Below are 16148 nucleotides of genomic sequence, written 5' to 3'. Positions count from 1 at the left end.
TTTAAGTTTCTGCCACCATGACTTCCGGAGTGATGGACTGTCACTTAGAATAGTGAGCTGAGATAGACCCTTGTGTCCTCTAAGTTATCTTTTTGTCAGGGTATTTTGTCACAGTGACAGGAATTAGGGTAGTCTTAGCATCCTCTCTGGTGCTGGGTCCCTTCACCTGCTGGTGGGACAGCGGTGGCACTTGCTCTTTGCTCATGTATACCTCCAGGCTGAGGTTGCTTCAGGGTGCTAGCCTCAGGAGCACTTTGGAGTTCTTCTGCCAACCAATCTGGACTTGAGGGTTCTTTAGTATCTGGTGAATTCTTGAGTGCTTTCAAACACATTTTCAAACATATTTTGTCCAGATTTTCTCTCAGCAGCTTCAGCAGAAGGCTTGGGTTGGATTATCTGATTTCTTCTTTCTCAGAATTAGAAATTATTAAGATTGGGGAAGGCATTTCAGGAAGATTTTGGAGACCCATTTACACACACACACACACACACACACACACACACACACACACATACATACACACCATACCACATACACACACCACATAATACACACCACACACACACACACACACACACACACACACACACACATACACATCACACCACATATACACACCACATAATACACACACCACACACACACACACACACACACACACACACACACACACACACACACACACACACACACACACCACATACCCTCCCCCCACAACACAAACACTATACACATGGCATTTCCTCTTTTCTGTCACAGATGCCCCCTCTAACTAGATTATTTTTCTGAGTTGACCTCATGGATGGTGTCATTTACCTCAAAGGTAGCCATCACACCTCCAGTTCACTGAGTATCTTAGCTACTGTATTAACCTGTGGAATTATTCTGTTTTTCAAAGAAGGAATCTGAGAGGAAAAGAATAATGACTTCCTGTTGCTCCGCTGAGGGAGGGATGGAGACTGTGAGTGGTGACTAGATGGTTCACACTGAAGGCAGGTGACAGAGCCTTTAAAATAGTCTGAAGTCAGTGGGGGCAGATGGAAGTCAACCTCGAAGAAGTTTCCCAAGAGCAGACATGTGCTTAGCTGTTATGAGACTAAAGCACTGTGACAGTTGGGTCAGCTCTCCCAGGACTGGCTGGTTGAGTTCTTGTCTACTTCCCCATCTCATTTGTGCCCACACCTTTCGCTCTGTGACTTTCCAGTCCCTTCCCCAAAGTTGAGAGCTGGTTGACTTTGAGTTGATCTACATTTCACGTCAGGCTGATTGAATGAAGAGATGTGTCTGTGTGCTGGTCCTGAGCAGAGAGTGTAAAAGCCTTTGTCTGTTACCAAATGTCTGCACCTTGGCCACCTGCCAATGTGCTGAGTGGTCACCACGGTTCTTATTTGCTGTTAGGATAATGTACCTCCCCATTTCTGTCCCAGTGTTTTCTGATACTTTATGATGAGAATCCTTGTGGAAAGTTGACTGGAAGGAGATTTAGACACCTGCCTACTCCAGAAAGCCACGAGAGAAGGTATCACCAAGTGTCTAATTTTCTAGCTGGACTAAAGCTGGGGGCACACAGTAAGGGATGGGTAAAGGCGCCCCACGTGGAAGCTATTTTCGCCTTCTGTAGTCATCTGATTCCCACATGGCAGATGTTCTTCCACATCTGGTGTTAGGTTCAAGTAGATTTCCTTTCTTGAGTCTTGGGCTTCTAGGGCAAGTTTGGGAGTGGTTACAGAATTTTCAACCAGAATTCCCTGAAGTCTAAGACACTTCTGAGCAATGGATAGTTTTATGGGTTGCGTCAAGTCATTCTGAGGAAGTTTTGTCTTTTAAAATCTCCTTGAAGAAAAAAGTTTTTTGTTTTTGTTTTTAATTTCAAATAACCGTAGATTCACAAGAAGTTGCAAACATACAAACAAAAAATTGAGAGAAGGGTCTGACTTATCTTTCACTCTGCCCCTGTCAGAGCTGATGTGTTTATATGACTGCAGTAAAGTAACAGAGTCAAGAAACTGACTTGGACAAGGACAGACCAGATTCCGATTCTGCCAGCTGTGTGTGTGTGTGTGTGTGTGTGTGTGTGTGTGTGTGTGTGTGTGTGTGTGTGTATGCAGGACTATGCAGCTATATTATGTGTGGTTTCTGGAAACACTCCTGTCCCATCAGAGGTTCTTAGTGCTATTCTTTAGAGAAACTCCCCTCCCCAGGTTCAAGCCCTGGTTCCTGGCAATGCAGCTCTGTTCTCCTTGATGTTGTAGTTGTAAGACAACGAGATACATGGAATCATATGCTATGTAACCTTGGAGACTGACTTTTTTACATTTGGCATAGATCTCTTTTATTCTTTCTGAATTGGATAAATAGATCTGGTTTGGTGTTTTTACAATGTAGCAGTTAGGCAAAGCTAAGCCCATTAAAATATTATTGAAGGCTAATGTGTAGAGAGAAACCCATGGGAATGTAAGGATATAACTCATTGGTGTGTGTAATCCCCACACATTGATTTGGGTTGTCATGGACACCACACAGTGTGAAAATGCATCATTGCCACTGCTCTTTACAAGAGGAAGATTGTGCTAGAACCTGACGTCAGCTTTGGTCCACAGCCAGCCAATCTCCTTGCCTCTCCGTAAACACTGCTGTGATCAGAGGTGACAGGTATGGTTTTGAACTTGGTAATATTGATGGATGGGTGCCGTACACTCATGTGTCTGATTTCCTTCGCTGGTTATCATATTTGTGAGGCTCATCCATGCTGCTGCAAACACTGTGGCTTGTTTATCCTCATGGGTCTGTAGTATTCCACAGCAGGACTGTATACCATGGCCTCTGTACTCATCCTCTTATTGACAGGTATTGATGTGGATTTGACCTTTTGGCTATTACAGAGTGCATTTGGGATCACTTTTGTGTGATTCTTTTGATGTGTACCTCTGGTAGAGTTGCTTGATCATAGGAAGTGAGTATCTTGGATAAGGACTGGTAGGAGGGGCCTGAGGACATGGTTCAGTGGGTAAAGTGCTTGTTGTACAAGCGCGAGGACCTGAGTTTGGATCTCCATGTTGGAAAGAAAAATGCTAGCTATAGAGACATACACCTATAACTCCAGCACAGGGGAGGAGACAGCAGGAGGATCTTTGACTCACTGGCCAGCCAGTCTAGCCAAATTGCTGACCCCCAGGTTAAATGAGAGACTTTCTAAAGACAAAATAAGAGAAGCACTGGAGAAAACACCATGTCTTCACCTCCAGCCTCCATCTGCATGTACACACAAGCTTACATACACATACATGCGCATGTGAGCATGCCCACAGGTAACACTGCACACACAGAGAACTGGCAGAGAATTTTCCAAGTTGATTATGTCTATCAAAATTTCCACCAGCAGTAGCTTTTCTTCCTTCAAAGTGCACATTTGGTCTTGTCAAGCTTCTCTGTTTTATCCATGTTGGTGACATATGCTGCTGTTTCGATGTGGTCTGACTATGTGTTTTCCTGGTGACTAATGGTTAATGCTTCTTTGCCATTAGAATGACTCACTTTGTTCAGCTCCACCTAGGTCATGGTTTTCCTGCCATTCTGCTCATTGATGGGAAGGCCTGGTTGCCTGGTTTGCTCTTGTCAGGTAACTGGCTTAGCTTGTCACTCTACCAAGGGTGTCTTTTGAATGACAGATGTTCTTAAACCCAAAACAAACCAATCCTTAATCTTTTCTTGGGTGGCTGGTGCTTTTCCATCATGCTTAATTTAATTTTTGCCTTCCCTAGGGTCTTGAAAAAATTTATTTCTATATTCTACTGATAGTCTCCTCTTGTATTCGTGTATTGCTGCTGAAATTATTTGATAAAATAGTAATGTGAAGTAAATAATAGTGTAGACAGACCATGGATGTGGTGACAAGCAGTTTGTTTTGAACTAGTAATTACCTTCTAAGGTCTTTATTAGCAATGCATGAGGAAAAATATGAATTTCCCCTGATGACTCATAGACAGTGATTATCAGTCACAGCAGCTTCTGATATTCATGTGTTTGGGAAGTATTGGTTAGATGTCAGGGATTCTATGATGGAAACTCATTTTGACTTGTGATCGAGTCTCCCAGCCCCTCCAGGGAGGTAGACTAATCTATCTGAGATGGCAGGGCTTTCAGGAGGAGTTTGGCTCCAAGGCAGGGTGAATAGGGAGAGTGGAGTGATTGGGAATGGAATATGGGAGGCTTTCCAGTTGAAGCAGCCACTGAACTGGACATCCAAGGTGAAGATAGTGGCCAGATCAGACCCTTTGAGGCTGGAGCCTCCTGGGGCAGACTCTGGGTTCTAGGTTTGGCCTTGCCTCCCAGTTCTCTGAGAATTTCCTTTGTTGGACCCTCAGAGCCTGGGAAAGAAACTCTCCAGACTTCTTTTACTGTGGAGGTGAGAGATGGCAGCCAGATTCTGGGGGCCCCTTGAGGTTCTTGGCACCTCAGAAGACTTTCCTGAGAGCTGCTGTCATTGACCCACACAATTCTGTGTGGAACTTGGGCATCCATTTTTCTAGGTTCTTGAAAAGATTTTGGTTCTTGGGCTGGTCATTTAGTTTTCTGTGCCAGAACTGCAGTGGGGCACATCTTCAAGGCCCTTTTTTGATGTGTTGGGTATTAAAGAGCTTTCCAAGGATGATTAGATAAGACCAAGATTAGTTCATAGACTTCCAAAGAGCCCGAGAGACTCCCACGCCTTTCTGAGCAGCTCTTGGTGTCTGAGTCAGGCAGTGAGCCACAGCAAACACAATCTCATTGCACAGGAAGCAGCCTCCACAATCTTCATTGGTTGGAGGGAATGTCAAGTTCAGAAAGGCAAAAGAAAGAATTCCATAAGCAAAGCCAATTGAATTTATAGGGAGCAATGAAGACAAAAATATCCAAGAGAGCTAGCAACTTATTATTGGGAGCCTCTTCCCCTCTATTTCTTCAAAAATCCTCTGCTTTGGTAGTAGCAGGCAGCCACAGCAGGCTGCAGCTCCTCTCTTCCAGGAGTGGTGACTTTTCTACTTCCAGCCCCTTTCCTGGTGTGACTCCCCAATGTCACCAAAGCATTGGTATTTTACTTTGGAACTTTTAACTCAAATGGGGGACCATAAAGAGTGTTTTTGGGATCTCTTGTCACAACTGATTCCAAATTGAACTTGGCTGCATCGTAATTATTTTTCTGTCTGGTCTCTCCAAGTCTTAGTAGTTTGTTTATGGGTAAGATGGGTTTGTGGACATTGTGAAGGTTTAGTGGTGAAATGTCCAGAGAGCGTGACTCAGAGGGAGTTGCTTGCACGTTAGCCTAATTGCTCATAGATTGAACAAACTTTTCAAGATTTGACCTTCACAGCATTCCCTGGGGATATGTAGGACACTGGGAGTGGAGTTTGGGGGTTGGTGCCTCCAAATCAAAATTCACATGCTATGTATTCTATTTCCTGTTATCTCTGGGTCACAAAGTTGCCCCTGACATTCGAGGCGGTAGGCAGTCTTGGGATTTGTTCAAGAACTGAGATACAGAGTGTCCCTAGTTCTGTTTCTGCTGCTGTGGTAAAGCCCCCTGCCGAAAACGCTTAGGGGAGAAAGGTTTTGTCTTTGTCTTAGCGATGTGATAGGCTGTCACTGTAGGGCCATCACAGCAAGAAGAGCTATAGGGAGCTGGTCACATCACATCCACAGTCAAGAGCAGAGAGGATGCATGCCTACTGCCTCATCTTGCCTTTTTTCCACTCTGATACAGTTCAGGGCCCAACCAATGCAATGGTTTTACCACATTCAGGGTGGATCTTCCTATATCAATTAATCCAGTTAAGAAAATCCTTTATAGTCCTGTTCACCAACCAATCTGATTTAGACAACCCTTCATGGAGATGCTCTTCTCAGGTCATTCTAGAGCAGTGGTTCTCAACCTTCCTAATGCTGAGACCCTTTAATACAGTTCCTCATGTTGTGGTGACTCTCCAACCATAAAATTATTCCATTGCTACTTCATAAGTGTAATTTTGTTACTGTTATGAATTGTAATGTAAAAGTCTGATATGCAAGATATCTGATATGGGACCCCTAATGGTTGCAAACCACAGGCTGATAACCACTGTTCTAGACTGTGTCAAGTTGATAATTAAAATTTACTACCATACATAGCTTGGTGGTAGTGGAAAGGCCTTGCGGGTTGGTGAAGATAGACCAGGGTAGAGTCCTTCACACTGGCTTCTGTGCAAAGAATGTCAGCAAGGGACAGAGCTAATAAAGTGACGGCGGTGGTGGTGGGGGGTCTCATCTCCACTCCCACAGATGGCGTGGCACTGGGAGATGGAGCTTCATTTGGCACAGGATGTTCCAAGAGCTGCATGCCTTAAGAGAAAGTGGCTTCGTCGCTGGTGACTGTCAGTCTTCTCCAGATTGTGACACATCTCAGATCTCTAATTAATATTTTCCTGAAGACTTTTTTTTTTTTTTCACACGTTTTGCCATGTTCTCTCACCCACATGCTTCTCAGGATAAGAGCCTGTTTTAAAAAGTGGGAGAAACTCAATTTGATGGTCAAAGACATGTTTGCTTTTATGGCAGAAGAGACTTGGTCCTCAGGTGGGTGTGCCCAGGCACAGGTCCTTGTTCCACTGTGGCCATGGAGCAGGGTTTACCAGAATACTGAGATACTGAGGAGGCATGAAGGGCTGTGAATGTCTTTCCTGTTTACTTCAAGAACTTTTTTTTTAAAAAAGCCAAAGTCTTGAATGTTTTATCCTCCTGCCTCCACTTCCAGAGTGCTGGGATTATAGACATTGCTCATCATTCTAGCTTTTTTTTTTTTTTAAATACAGTTTCATGGAGTGCTGGGGATCAGATTTGGGGCTCCATGCCTGCTAGGGAGGCACTCAACTGTTGTACATCGGAAGCCTCAATATGTAGCGATTACATCATGGCTTGGCATTATAATAAATATATAGAATATATCGCTACAACACAGAGTTTTTGTTTTTTCTAACTACTAGTTACAGATACTTCAATGAAGCTTAGAAACACTGTTTCTCTTTACCCGTCACCCAGTGCAACCACATTCCTGTCTTTCTCTGTAGTGTTTCTTGAAGGATATAGGAAAGCCCTCCTTGTTGTAAGGTAGTATTGGGATTGGGATTGGCAGGCAGGGCAGCTAGTTTCTTGACGATGTAAACCAAAGGCTTTGCAACAGCGACTTTGCCTCCTGTTTGGAACCCTTTGGTTAGTAGGGTCCTCAGCCTCATGTCTCCAGGGTTTACACTTGGAGTGTGCCTATTTAACTCTGATGCTTATTATACAGTTCCCAGCCAGTGGAAACAGGTACATGTCTAAAGGTGCTCCTGGTCCTCTTGACTGTTGATGGGTAGTTTAGCCAGTAACAAATTTATGATTTCTTTTCCGTCAGTCCCCTGTATGTATGAGTCACTTCTGGGTCATCTCACACAGCTGACGACAGGCCAAGGACTATAGCTGAAAATGCAACCCTTATCTCTGCTGTCTTCTACGTTTCCGAGCTTAAGGAGGTGGAGGTGTGCTTGGAGCCCCTCCACTTAGGCTATGGGTTTTCCTAGGGTTCCATTGTCTTGGGGTTTACTGTTAGTGGCTCTCTTCCCCATGGCTGTCACTTGGGGACCAGAGAAGCCTTAGGTGGTGGCTCCAAGAATGATGTCAGCTGCCTCTTTTATATGTAGTCCTCTCTAGTTTTTGCTTGCCCCTCTGGCCACAGGAAAGAGGAACTGCCTGTCTTCCTGTGCAGGACTGAGGGTCTCAGATGCCTTGATGTGTTGTGATGACGCATGCTCCTCTCTGGCCCTCCTGGCTGTTCAGCCTCCGCACTGTTCTATTCATTTACATGGCACCTCCCACCATTCTCTTGTGTGGGAACAAATTTAGGGTGATACCTTAATTACCTTCCCCGTCTTTTTCTTCAGCACAGAGGACCTTGCAGGTGCACCAGAGGGAGGATCTGAACACCCACTACCTCTTCTGAAAACCTTTTGAAGGTTCTCAGGGAACCAAGAGGAGGAAAATGAATCAGAAAAAAAAAGTTACTGAAGTTCATCGGGATCAAGCCTGTAGTATGGAGGACATTTTGGAATCCTGTACTTTGAATTAATTTAAAGTCTAAAGCCAAAAGATAGTTCTCTTACCTCTTACTTTTTTATCTTTAGTATAAGAAACTTCCTTTTTCTAACAGGGCATTCCTACGTAAAACTTTCAGTATGTTTGTTAAGATGGACTTAGAACTTTCACCAGGAAAGATGTGACTATAGCCTGAAGTTGTTGCCTTATTGATCTTTGGTAGGAGAGAAGTTTGTCCTTAAACTACTCTAGATTTAAGCTTTTATTAATTTTAACATGTTTACAAATTTTACACTTAGTGTGTGTGTTGGTGGGGGGCACGTGCATGCTGCAGTGTGAATGCATGCCGGGGCACATGAGGGTCCAGAGAACAACTTTGTAACAACTGGTTTTCCTCTCCCACCAGCATCCCTGCGATGGAACTCCGTTGTTAGGCATGACGGTAAATACCTTTACCTGGTGAGCCATCTCACCGGCTTTGAAATATGTTAAGAATATTTGTTTGGAGACATGGGACCCTCACAGCTTGCTCGACGGGTACTGTTTTTCTTGAGCCCCATAGTGTCCTGCATTGTTCTGTGTTGAGCAGGGAGCTAGTTGCCACTGGGCTTTCTTTTCTCTGGAAACCCCAGGAAGGGAATTATAGTAATTATTGTTGGAAGGTAAAGAATGAGGTAGTCAGAGGAAAAAATAAGAATGGATAATTGATGAAATAGAAATTTCCTGAATGAGGTTGATTACCTTGCTGTGTCTCTGTGACCCTTGTCATACACTTCCCGGATTAACCCTCAGAACTGGACAGGGAACTCTACACGCTTGTCCCAGGCATTGTGGTGGCTGTGAGCTTGCATCTAGCTTCTGTTACACTTTCTCTGCGGATAGCACTCAAGTCCCGGTGCCAGGGGGTGGCTGGGTGGAGACTCTGGACAGGTATGATGTAACGCTGGAGATACCCTTGGATGACGTCAGTCCCTTCCTCTGGCAGCACAGAGTGGTGGCTTGTGCTACTTGGCTGATGGTAGCTCTGGCCCTGTCCTATCCTGTCCCTCCTGTCCCTATAGTGACCCTTCCTTGTTTAAACGAGGTACTGTTGGTTTCTTTCAAACAACACTCACTAATCCATATGGTCTGTATCTTTATCTTTGCCTGTCAAGGACACTGTGCTCCCCTAGAGCAGATCCATAGCTAGCTACTTCTACATGGACAATGGGAAAGGCTTCCAAAGAAAACAAGATCATCTAAAGACAGCACCTTCTAATAAGGAAAGAAGTCCTGGTGTCAGGGTGCTGTGTTCATGGAAGATACCGAGTAGGAACTGGCTGAGCCCATGTGTTTATCTGGGTTCCCACCAAAGTCACTGCCCAGCAATTCCATGGATGAAGGGAGCAGGACATTTTGGTTTCTTCTGTGACACTCTCGTAGGTGTGGACAAGAGTAGATGCCACTCCTGTGAAACAACACTGTTGCCATGGGTGCACAATGCCCTAAGCCCCTCCAGAGGGCAGGTACTGAACTTCTGAGTCAGTATGAGGTTTGCATCTACAAAATACCCCACTTACAAGCACTTCTTTCCATATCTCGTATATCTTAATGGGATTTCTTACAAGGGAGGCAATTTTAATAAATATTTAACTTCATTCTAGTAGTTCCTTTTTTTTTGTTTTTGTTTTTTTTTGTTTTTGTTTTTTTTTGTTTTGTTTTTTTGAGACAGGGTTTCTCTGTGTAGCTTTGTGCCTTTCCTGGAACTCACTTGGTAGACCAGGCTGGCCTCGAACTCACAGAGATCTGCCTGCCTCTGCCTCCCGAGTGCTGGGATTAAAGGCGTGCGCCACCACCGCCCGGCTTAGTAGTTCCTTTTTGAACTAAAACATTTATATATGCATGAAATGTTTTCTTTTTCTAGAAGAAATGCTTTGAATAGCAATCATTGTCATCGCGAGCTGTCTGTCCATCTGGCTGTCTACCTGTGCATCTGCCTGTCTGACTGTAAATGACAGAAATGGAGGTTGCGGGGCTAGATGAAGTAATGGAATTCTCTGCCGTATTCTGTTGAGTGGAGGCTGGAATGGTGTCTGTGTGGCTCTGGAATAGTCTCACAGATGATGATGGATACTGTTTGCATTTCTGACTTGGTTACATGGAGATACGGCAGATCTGAGTACAAGGATGTGGAGAGACAGAGCTAGGGTTCCTTCCCCCACCCCCTGCCCACCTTCCTGATCTTTCATATCCTGTTCCCTCAGGGTCAGAAACTAAATTAGGAGTTGAGCCTAGCAGAGGCCATACCCAAAACACAAGGACTTATCCACAGAGCCCAGTTGCCAGTGGGACCAGCTCAGTGCTAGGACCGGGAGGTGTGGGGCCTCTTAGCACAGGATGAGGATGCTGCCAGTGTCTGAAGCATGCATGACAGATTGAGGCTGGGTGACCAGCAGAAGTGCAAAGACCCAGGAGCAGGTAAGAGCAGTGGGGAAAAACCAGAGCTTGGAGGTAGGCACATCAGTTTAGGGGCCCTTGAACCCAAATCCCAGCCCTCTTTAAGTGGCAGACTGTTAGGTACCCCTGACCCCAGTGGCCCTAGTAAGTCAGCGAGTGTTTCCCCCAGACCTGGCCTGAATTCCAAAGACAGCGTGTGATGGCTATAAGAGAATACTGGGTCTGAGAGTCCAGGGCAGCAGCTGAGAGGGGGTGTTTGTTGTCCTGAAGCTACAGTTAAGAGGGTACAGGCTCACATTCCCAGCCCTTGTAAGAGGAGAGTTAGAGGTTTATCTTCTGGACTCAGGGGTCATGTTTCATGGCTGCTGGACCCGAGAGGCAGGGCAGACTACTGCTTTGGTGGCTCAGAAGGTCACAGTGATGCCCAGCATAGGAAGCAAGCATTGTGGATTTCAGAAGAGGTGGTGGGACAGCTTTGCTCATTTGCTCATATAAGACATGGGCATCATCAATTCCTGGTAGGCAAGAAGGAGAAGTACTCACTTAACACTTGGTATCAATGACCTGCCACCTGTGTGAGTCAGACTCCCATGTCCTCCAGACCTGGAAGGTGGAGGAGGGGCAGACCCTTGTGAAGCATGGGGTTCATGGTAACTGTTGACCCTGAGTGGCCTTGGGAAATTAGGGGTCTGGCTTCACAGACTTCCCCTTCCTGCTTAACCTCTCCCCTACTCACTGAAAGGGTCACCAGTGACTGCCTGGCATCAGTCACGTGACCCTTGCCTTCTTACACGCCCTCTAAATTCATTGCACACCGCATTCATTGTGTGGCCTTTGTTCACATCTCTTCTATATACTGTTCTCACTCACTTCACACCCCTTCACTATTGCTCTACCAGTAAGTGACTCCCCAGGCCCCAGCTACAAGAGCCTTTCCCAGAAGCTATGGAGTACCAACTGGTCACTGGAAGTTGATCTGTCTTCCCACAGTGTGTCAGGGAACAGCAGCACTCATCTGATGATGCTCCCCATTATGGTGGGGGTCAGGTAGATGGCTCATGTCAGTTACCAACCCAGGAAGCCTCCCAGAGGGTGTCAGCAGGCTCAAGGATACACAGTGTCCTTTACTAATCTGGAGATGAGACTCTGAAGGCTAGATCCATTGTGCAGCTCTGCCGGCAGCTGGCACCTCTCAGTGGCTTGCCTCAGATTCTCAAAGTGCTGGTTTCCATTTTTGAAAGGTTAAGGGAGGACTATGTGGTATCTTGGTTCCTGGTAGATCTGAACTTGTGGTTGATATATTGTGCACCCCAATTGTCTGGGGTCAGAGAACAGAACAGCCACCTGGATCTCTGTGAGTTCAAAGCTGCACTGGAAACAGCCGGGCATGGTGACACACACCTTTAATCCCAGCACTTGAGATCTCATGTCTTGCTTGGGAAAGACACATGCCTTTAATCCCAGGAAGTGATGGTAGGAAGCAGAAAGGTATATAAGGTGTGAGGACCAGGAACTAGAGGCTTTTTTAGGCCTTTTTAGCTTTTAGGCTTTTTAGCAGCAGTTCCTCTGAGATCCATTCCGGATGAGGACTCAGAGGCTTCCAGTTTGATAAAACAGGATCGGCTAAGAAGTTGGTGAGATGAGGTTAGCTACTTCTCTGATCTTTCAGCGTTCACTCCAATATCTGGCTCCAGGTTTGTTTTTATTAAGACCTTTTAAGGTTCATGTTACTTGAACTTGTCTGCCTGCAGTGCCTGAATGGATCTTCTCATCCAGGTACTGGCAGAGGCCCTGTCATCTCAGCAGAACCCTCCAATCCGATGCCAGCAGGGTCTTTTGCTGAGTGTGCAGACATGCTCCCAGAGTGCCCTTGATTCTAGGCCACGTCCAGTTCCCCTGTGACTGTGTCCTCTGATGTTTGAAGTTGTCTGACATTTCTGGTGGAAACACACTTGATTCACACCTACCTGAGAGTTGTTTTTCTCCTCCAAGTCAGGTGGTAAGGCAGAGAATCCTCTGTGATGCTCTATCACTACATGCCCCCATAGGACATGATGGCAGGTCAGTGGGAGAGAGAAGAGCCCAGCCTAGGAGACCTGGGGTCCAGCTTCGGCTGCCATCCATGTCATTGTGTATCCAGGGATGGTGGTTTAGACCCCAGTAGTCACTGGCTGGCATTGATTCCAGGGTCAAGCTGTGCTCAGGAGCTGTTCCCACAGCCACCTATTCTGCCAAGAAGGAAGACAATAGCGGGTTTCTATTTATGTTGCTCTGCTCATTATCATGCACAACAGAGGCCAGAGCTGTCCAAGCAAAATCAACAAGTCCTGATTAATTTGCGGAGCTCGAGTATGGGATTGTTAGAAGATTTCTACCCAGTGTCATTCTCTGGCTGAGTCTCCTGGAAAGGGCCTTAATTGCACATGGCATCAAACGGCAGCAAGGTTAGCAACAAAGAGGGAATATTCAGCCCAGATATTCAGAAAGCAAATGCTATGACAGAACTGGGGAGCTATGGATGGCTGCACTGACCTAATCTGTCTGAAACACAGGGTGTGCCAGGGCAAGGGGGGCACGCTGGTGGCTTAGGGGCTCACTGGGGGAAGAAAGTGCATGGCCACCTCTGAAAAGCAGACACTCATTTCTTCTGATAGCCGACTTTGTTTCTAACAAGTCCTGTCCTTCCCAGGTTGCCCACCCCTTGGTCTGGAAACATTAAAAATCACAGACTTCCAGCTGCATGCCTCCACAGCAAAGCGTTATGGCCTAGGAGCACATCGTGGGAGACTCAACATCCAGGTACTAGCCTCTCAGATACGTTCTGGTCACACTGATGACTGCTCAGGTCACAGACACAGGGCGGGTTCCCCCTGAGCTTGGGTTGGTGAATACATGGCATTTGAAGAGTGTTAGCTAGTTCTCAAGATGGAGGGCACTGCAGAGTAGTCCTGTGTGCAGAGGATGGGGCTTCTCCAGAGACAGAAGGCAGGACAAGTGAGGTAAAAACTTCCTTTTGGGCGGTACCCTTTGTCTAGAAATGGCAAGAGCCAAATGAAGAATGCCCACAGGCAAGGACATGACAGAGATGTCCACCACATAGCCGGGAGGTGGCCTCATCTTCTCTCTCTCCTTGGTAATCACCACATCATCCAGGCTGTTCTGTGGATCCTTCCTGGCTCACAGGGCTGGGCACATCAGATGTGGCGACCTCGCTGAGGTTCTGTTGTGATCTTGGCCCTTGGTACTGTCTTGTCTCCTTCTCTGTTGAGCTTCCCCTGCTGACTCCATGAGCCACTCAAAAGGTAACACAGGCCTTTCCTCCAGTGCTTTGCTTGCCTGAAGGGAAGGCCCCGTGGCACCCAAAGCAGTAACCCCACTGAGCCGTGGGAAGGGCTCCTTGCTGGAGGACTCAGCTTCCGTGACAGTGCATGACTGTTCTCTTACATTCAGCTGGAACACTTGGCTGAATCCAGGTGTAGGCAGATCAGCCTTTTTGGAGGCTTGAGGGAAAGCCAGTCATATGGCAGACGGCTTGTGGCCTTTCCTTCTGTGAAGCCCAATGCCCAACTTGATAGGCTGGCCCTTGTTTTTTTTTTTTTTTTTTCAGACAGGGTTTCTCTGTGTAGTTTTGGTGCCTATCCCAGATCTCGCTCTGTAGACCAGGCTAACCTCGAATTCGCAGAGATCCACCTGCCTCTGCCTCCTGAGTACTGGGATTAAAGGCATGTGCCACCACCACCTGGCAGGCTGAGCCCTTCTTTTATGAAACCCTGGGCACTCTCTCCTGATTCTCTTCTTTTCAAGGACCCTCTAATTACCAGGTCTTCTAAAGCTTCTTTAGAAAGTGACAGCTGCTAAGAAACATTCGGATGTGGCAACAAGAAAGTAGCAAAAGACACACCATAACCAAACAAATCCCTCTTGTGTGTTGTAAGAGGGTAAAGGTGAACTCTCAGGGTTTGACCAGGGGAGACCACTCTGCATCTCTGAGGGTCCTGAGCTCTCTAGGATGGGCTCTAGACCTCCGAGGGAGCAGCTGTAACTTGGCACAGAAGTTACTTTTCTTTTTGCTGTGACCAAATGCCTTCAAGAAAGCAACTTAAGGGAGGTTTTCTGCTCATGGGTAGAACCATGGGAAAGTTATGGAACTAGGTGCTTGAGGCAGCTGGCAACAGTCTGTCCACAACCAGGAACAGAGGGATGAATGCTGGTGCTCAGTTCTCTTTCTCATTTTTATTGGGTTCCAGGACCTCAGTCCACAGAACAGTGCTGTCTACATTTATGGTTGATCTCCCCCCTTTCACCTAGTCCTTCACATTCATGCCCAGAGGTCAGTTCCTAGGTGGTTGCAGATCCCCTCATGGTGTCAGTCAAATGAGCTGTCAATCAAATGAGTCATCACTCTGCACTTTCCTTCCTTCCTTCCTTCCTTCCTTCCTTCCTTCCTTCCTTCCTTCCTTTCTTTTTTCCTTCCTTCCTTCCTTCCTTCCTTCCTTCCTTCCTTCCTTCCTTCCTTTCTCCCTCCCTCCCTCCCTCCCTCCCTCCCTCCCTCTCTCTCTCTCTCTCTCTCTTCCTTTTTTTTGGAGACAAGGTTTCTCTGTGTAGCTTTGCACCTTTTCCTGGAACTCACTTGGTAGCCCAGGCTGGCCTCAAACTCACAGAGATCCACCTGGCTCTGCCTCTCGAGTGCTGGGGTTAAAGGCGTGTGCCACCACCGCCTGGCTGCACTTTTGTTTCTTACAAGCCCATTCCTTGAGCATGAGCCCCACATGACAGGCACCTGGTCTTATGCTTGTGAACCCCTCAGTGTCCAGAGCTGCACCCATAATGCATTGGGGGGGGCACCAAGGATGTCACTAGAGACTTGGAGAAGTGTGGCTGGAATGTGACTCTGTCTTACCATCTCTGGGCCATGCATCCAGTCCTTTGTAGGACAGTCTTTACCTTCTGGCTTTTCTGTCTACTTTGTCTTTTATGCATGGAAGGTGTAGCCCAGGAAACAATAAGCTCCTCTCCATAAATGCCTGGGTAGGGGCTCACTCTGCTGCCTGTTGTGAGGATGGGGAAAGGAAATGGTCAGTGTTGATTGTCTCCACGGTGATTTTTCTCTGAGTGATAAATTGTTTACCCTGTTGTCTTTTCATGAGGGAATTTCTAGAACTGATGCTAGAGAGCAGAGTTGCTGCTCGAACCCTTAAAGAGAAGATTTATTTTGACTCCCTATTTAGAACATACAGTTCCTCATGGTGGGGAAGGCATGCAGCTGGCATGACTTGGTCCTTGGCAGCGGTCACTCGATCATGTCTATTCACATCTTGGTGGATCTGGAAGTAGAAGGCAGGACTGGGAACTGGGCTGGCCTATAACCTTCAAAGGCTTCCATAATCTCCTCTTCAGCAGCACCAGCTGGAGATCAAATATTCAAATACGTGAACCTACAGGGGACAATTCCCAATCAGGCCATGATGCAGCCTCTATCTGGGGTTGACCAGGGAGGGTAGAACATGGCCCACAGCACACAACTGTGCTTTGTATATGTGTTTGTGTGTGTGCGTATGTATGCAGTGCTGCCTATGCACATGTGTGGAGGCGGGTAGAGGTGAACATTGTCTTCTCCAGTCACCTTCCC

General features: G+C 46.5%; 1 protein-coding gene across 1 annotated transcript in view; it reads left to right on the top strand.

The window, feature by feature from the left end:
- The window catches only part of Cpxm2 (carboxypeptidase X, M14 family member 2), a 121189-nt gene that overhangs the window by 12063 nt on the left and 92978 nt on the right, over positions 1 to 16148 (top strand). Inside the window, exon 3 of the mRNA XM_036186096.1 lies at positions 13209 to 13318. Coding sequence (XP_036041989.1) covers positions 13209 to 13318 — 110 coding nt within the window. The remainder of the gene's footprint in view (positions 1 to 13208; positions 13319 to 16148) is intronic.

This window comes from Onychomys torridus, chromosome 1 (genome assembly GCF_903995425.1).
Source record: "Onychomys torridus chromosome 1, mOncTor1.1, whole genome shotgun sequence".
In the NCBI taxonomy this organism is placed as follows: Eukaryota; Metazoa; Chordata; class Mammalia; order Rodentia; family Cricetidae; genus Onychomys; species Onychomys torridus.
Note: the sequence above shows the minus strand (reverse complement) of the source record. Positions and strands in the feature narration are given on the sequence as shown.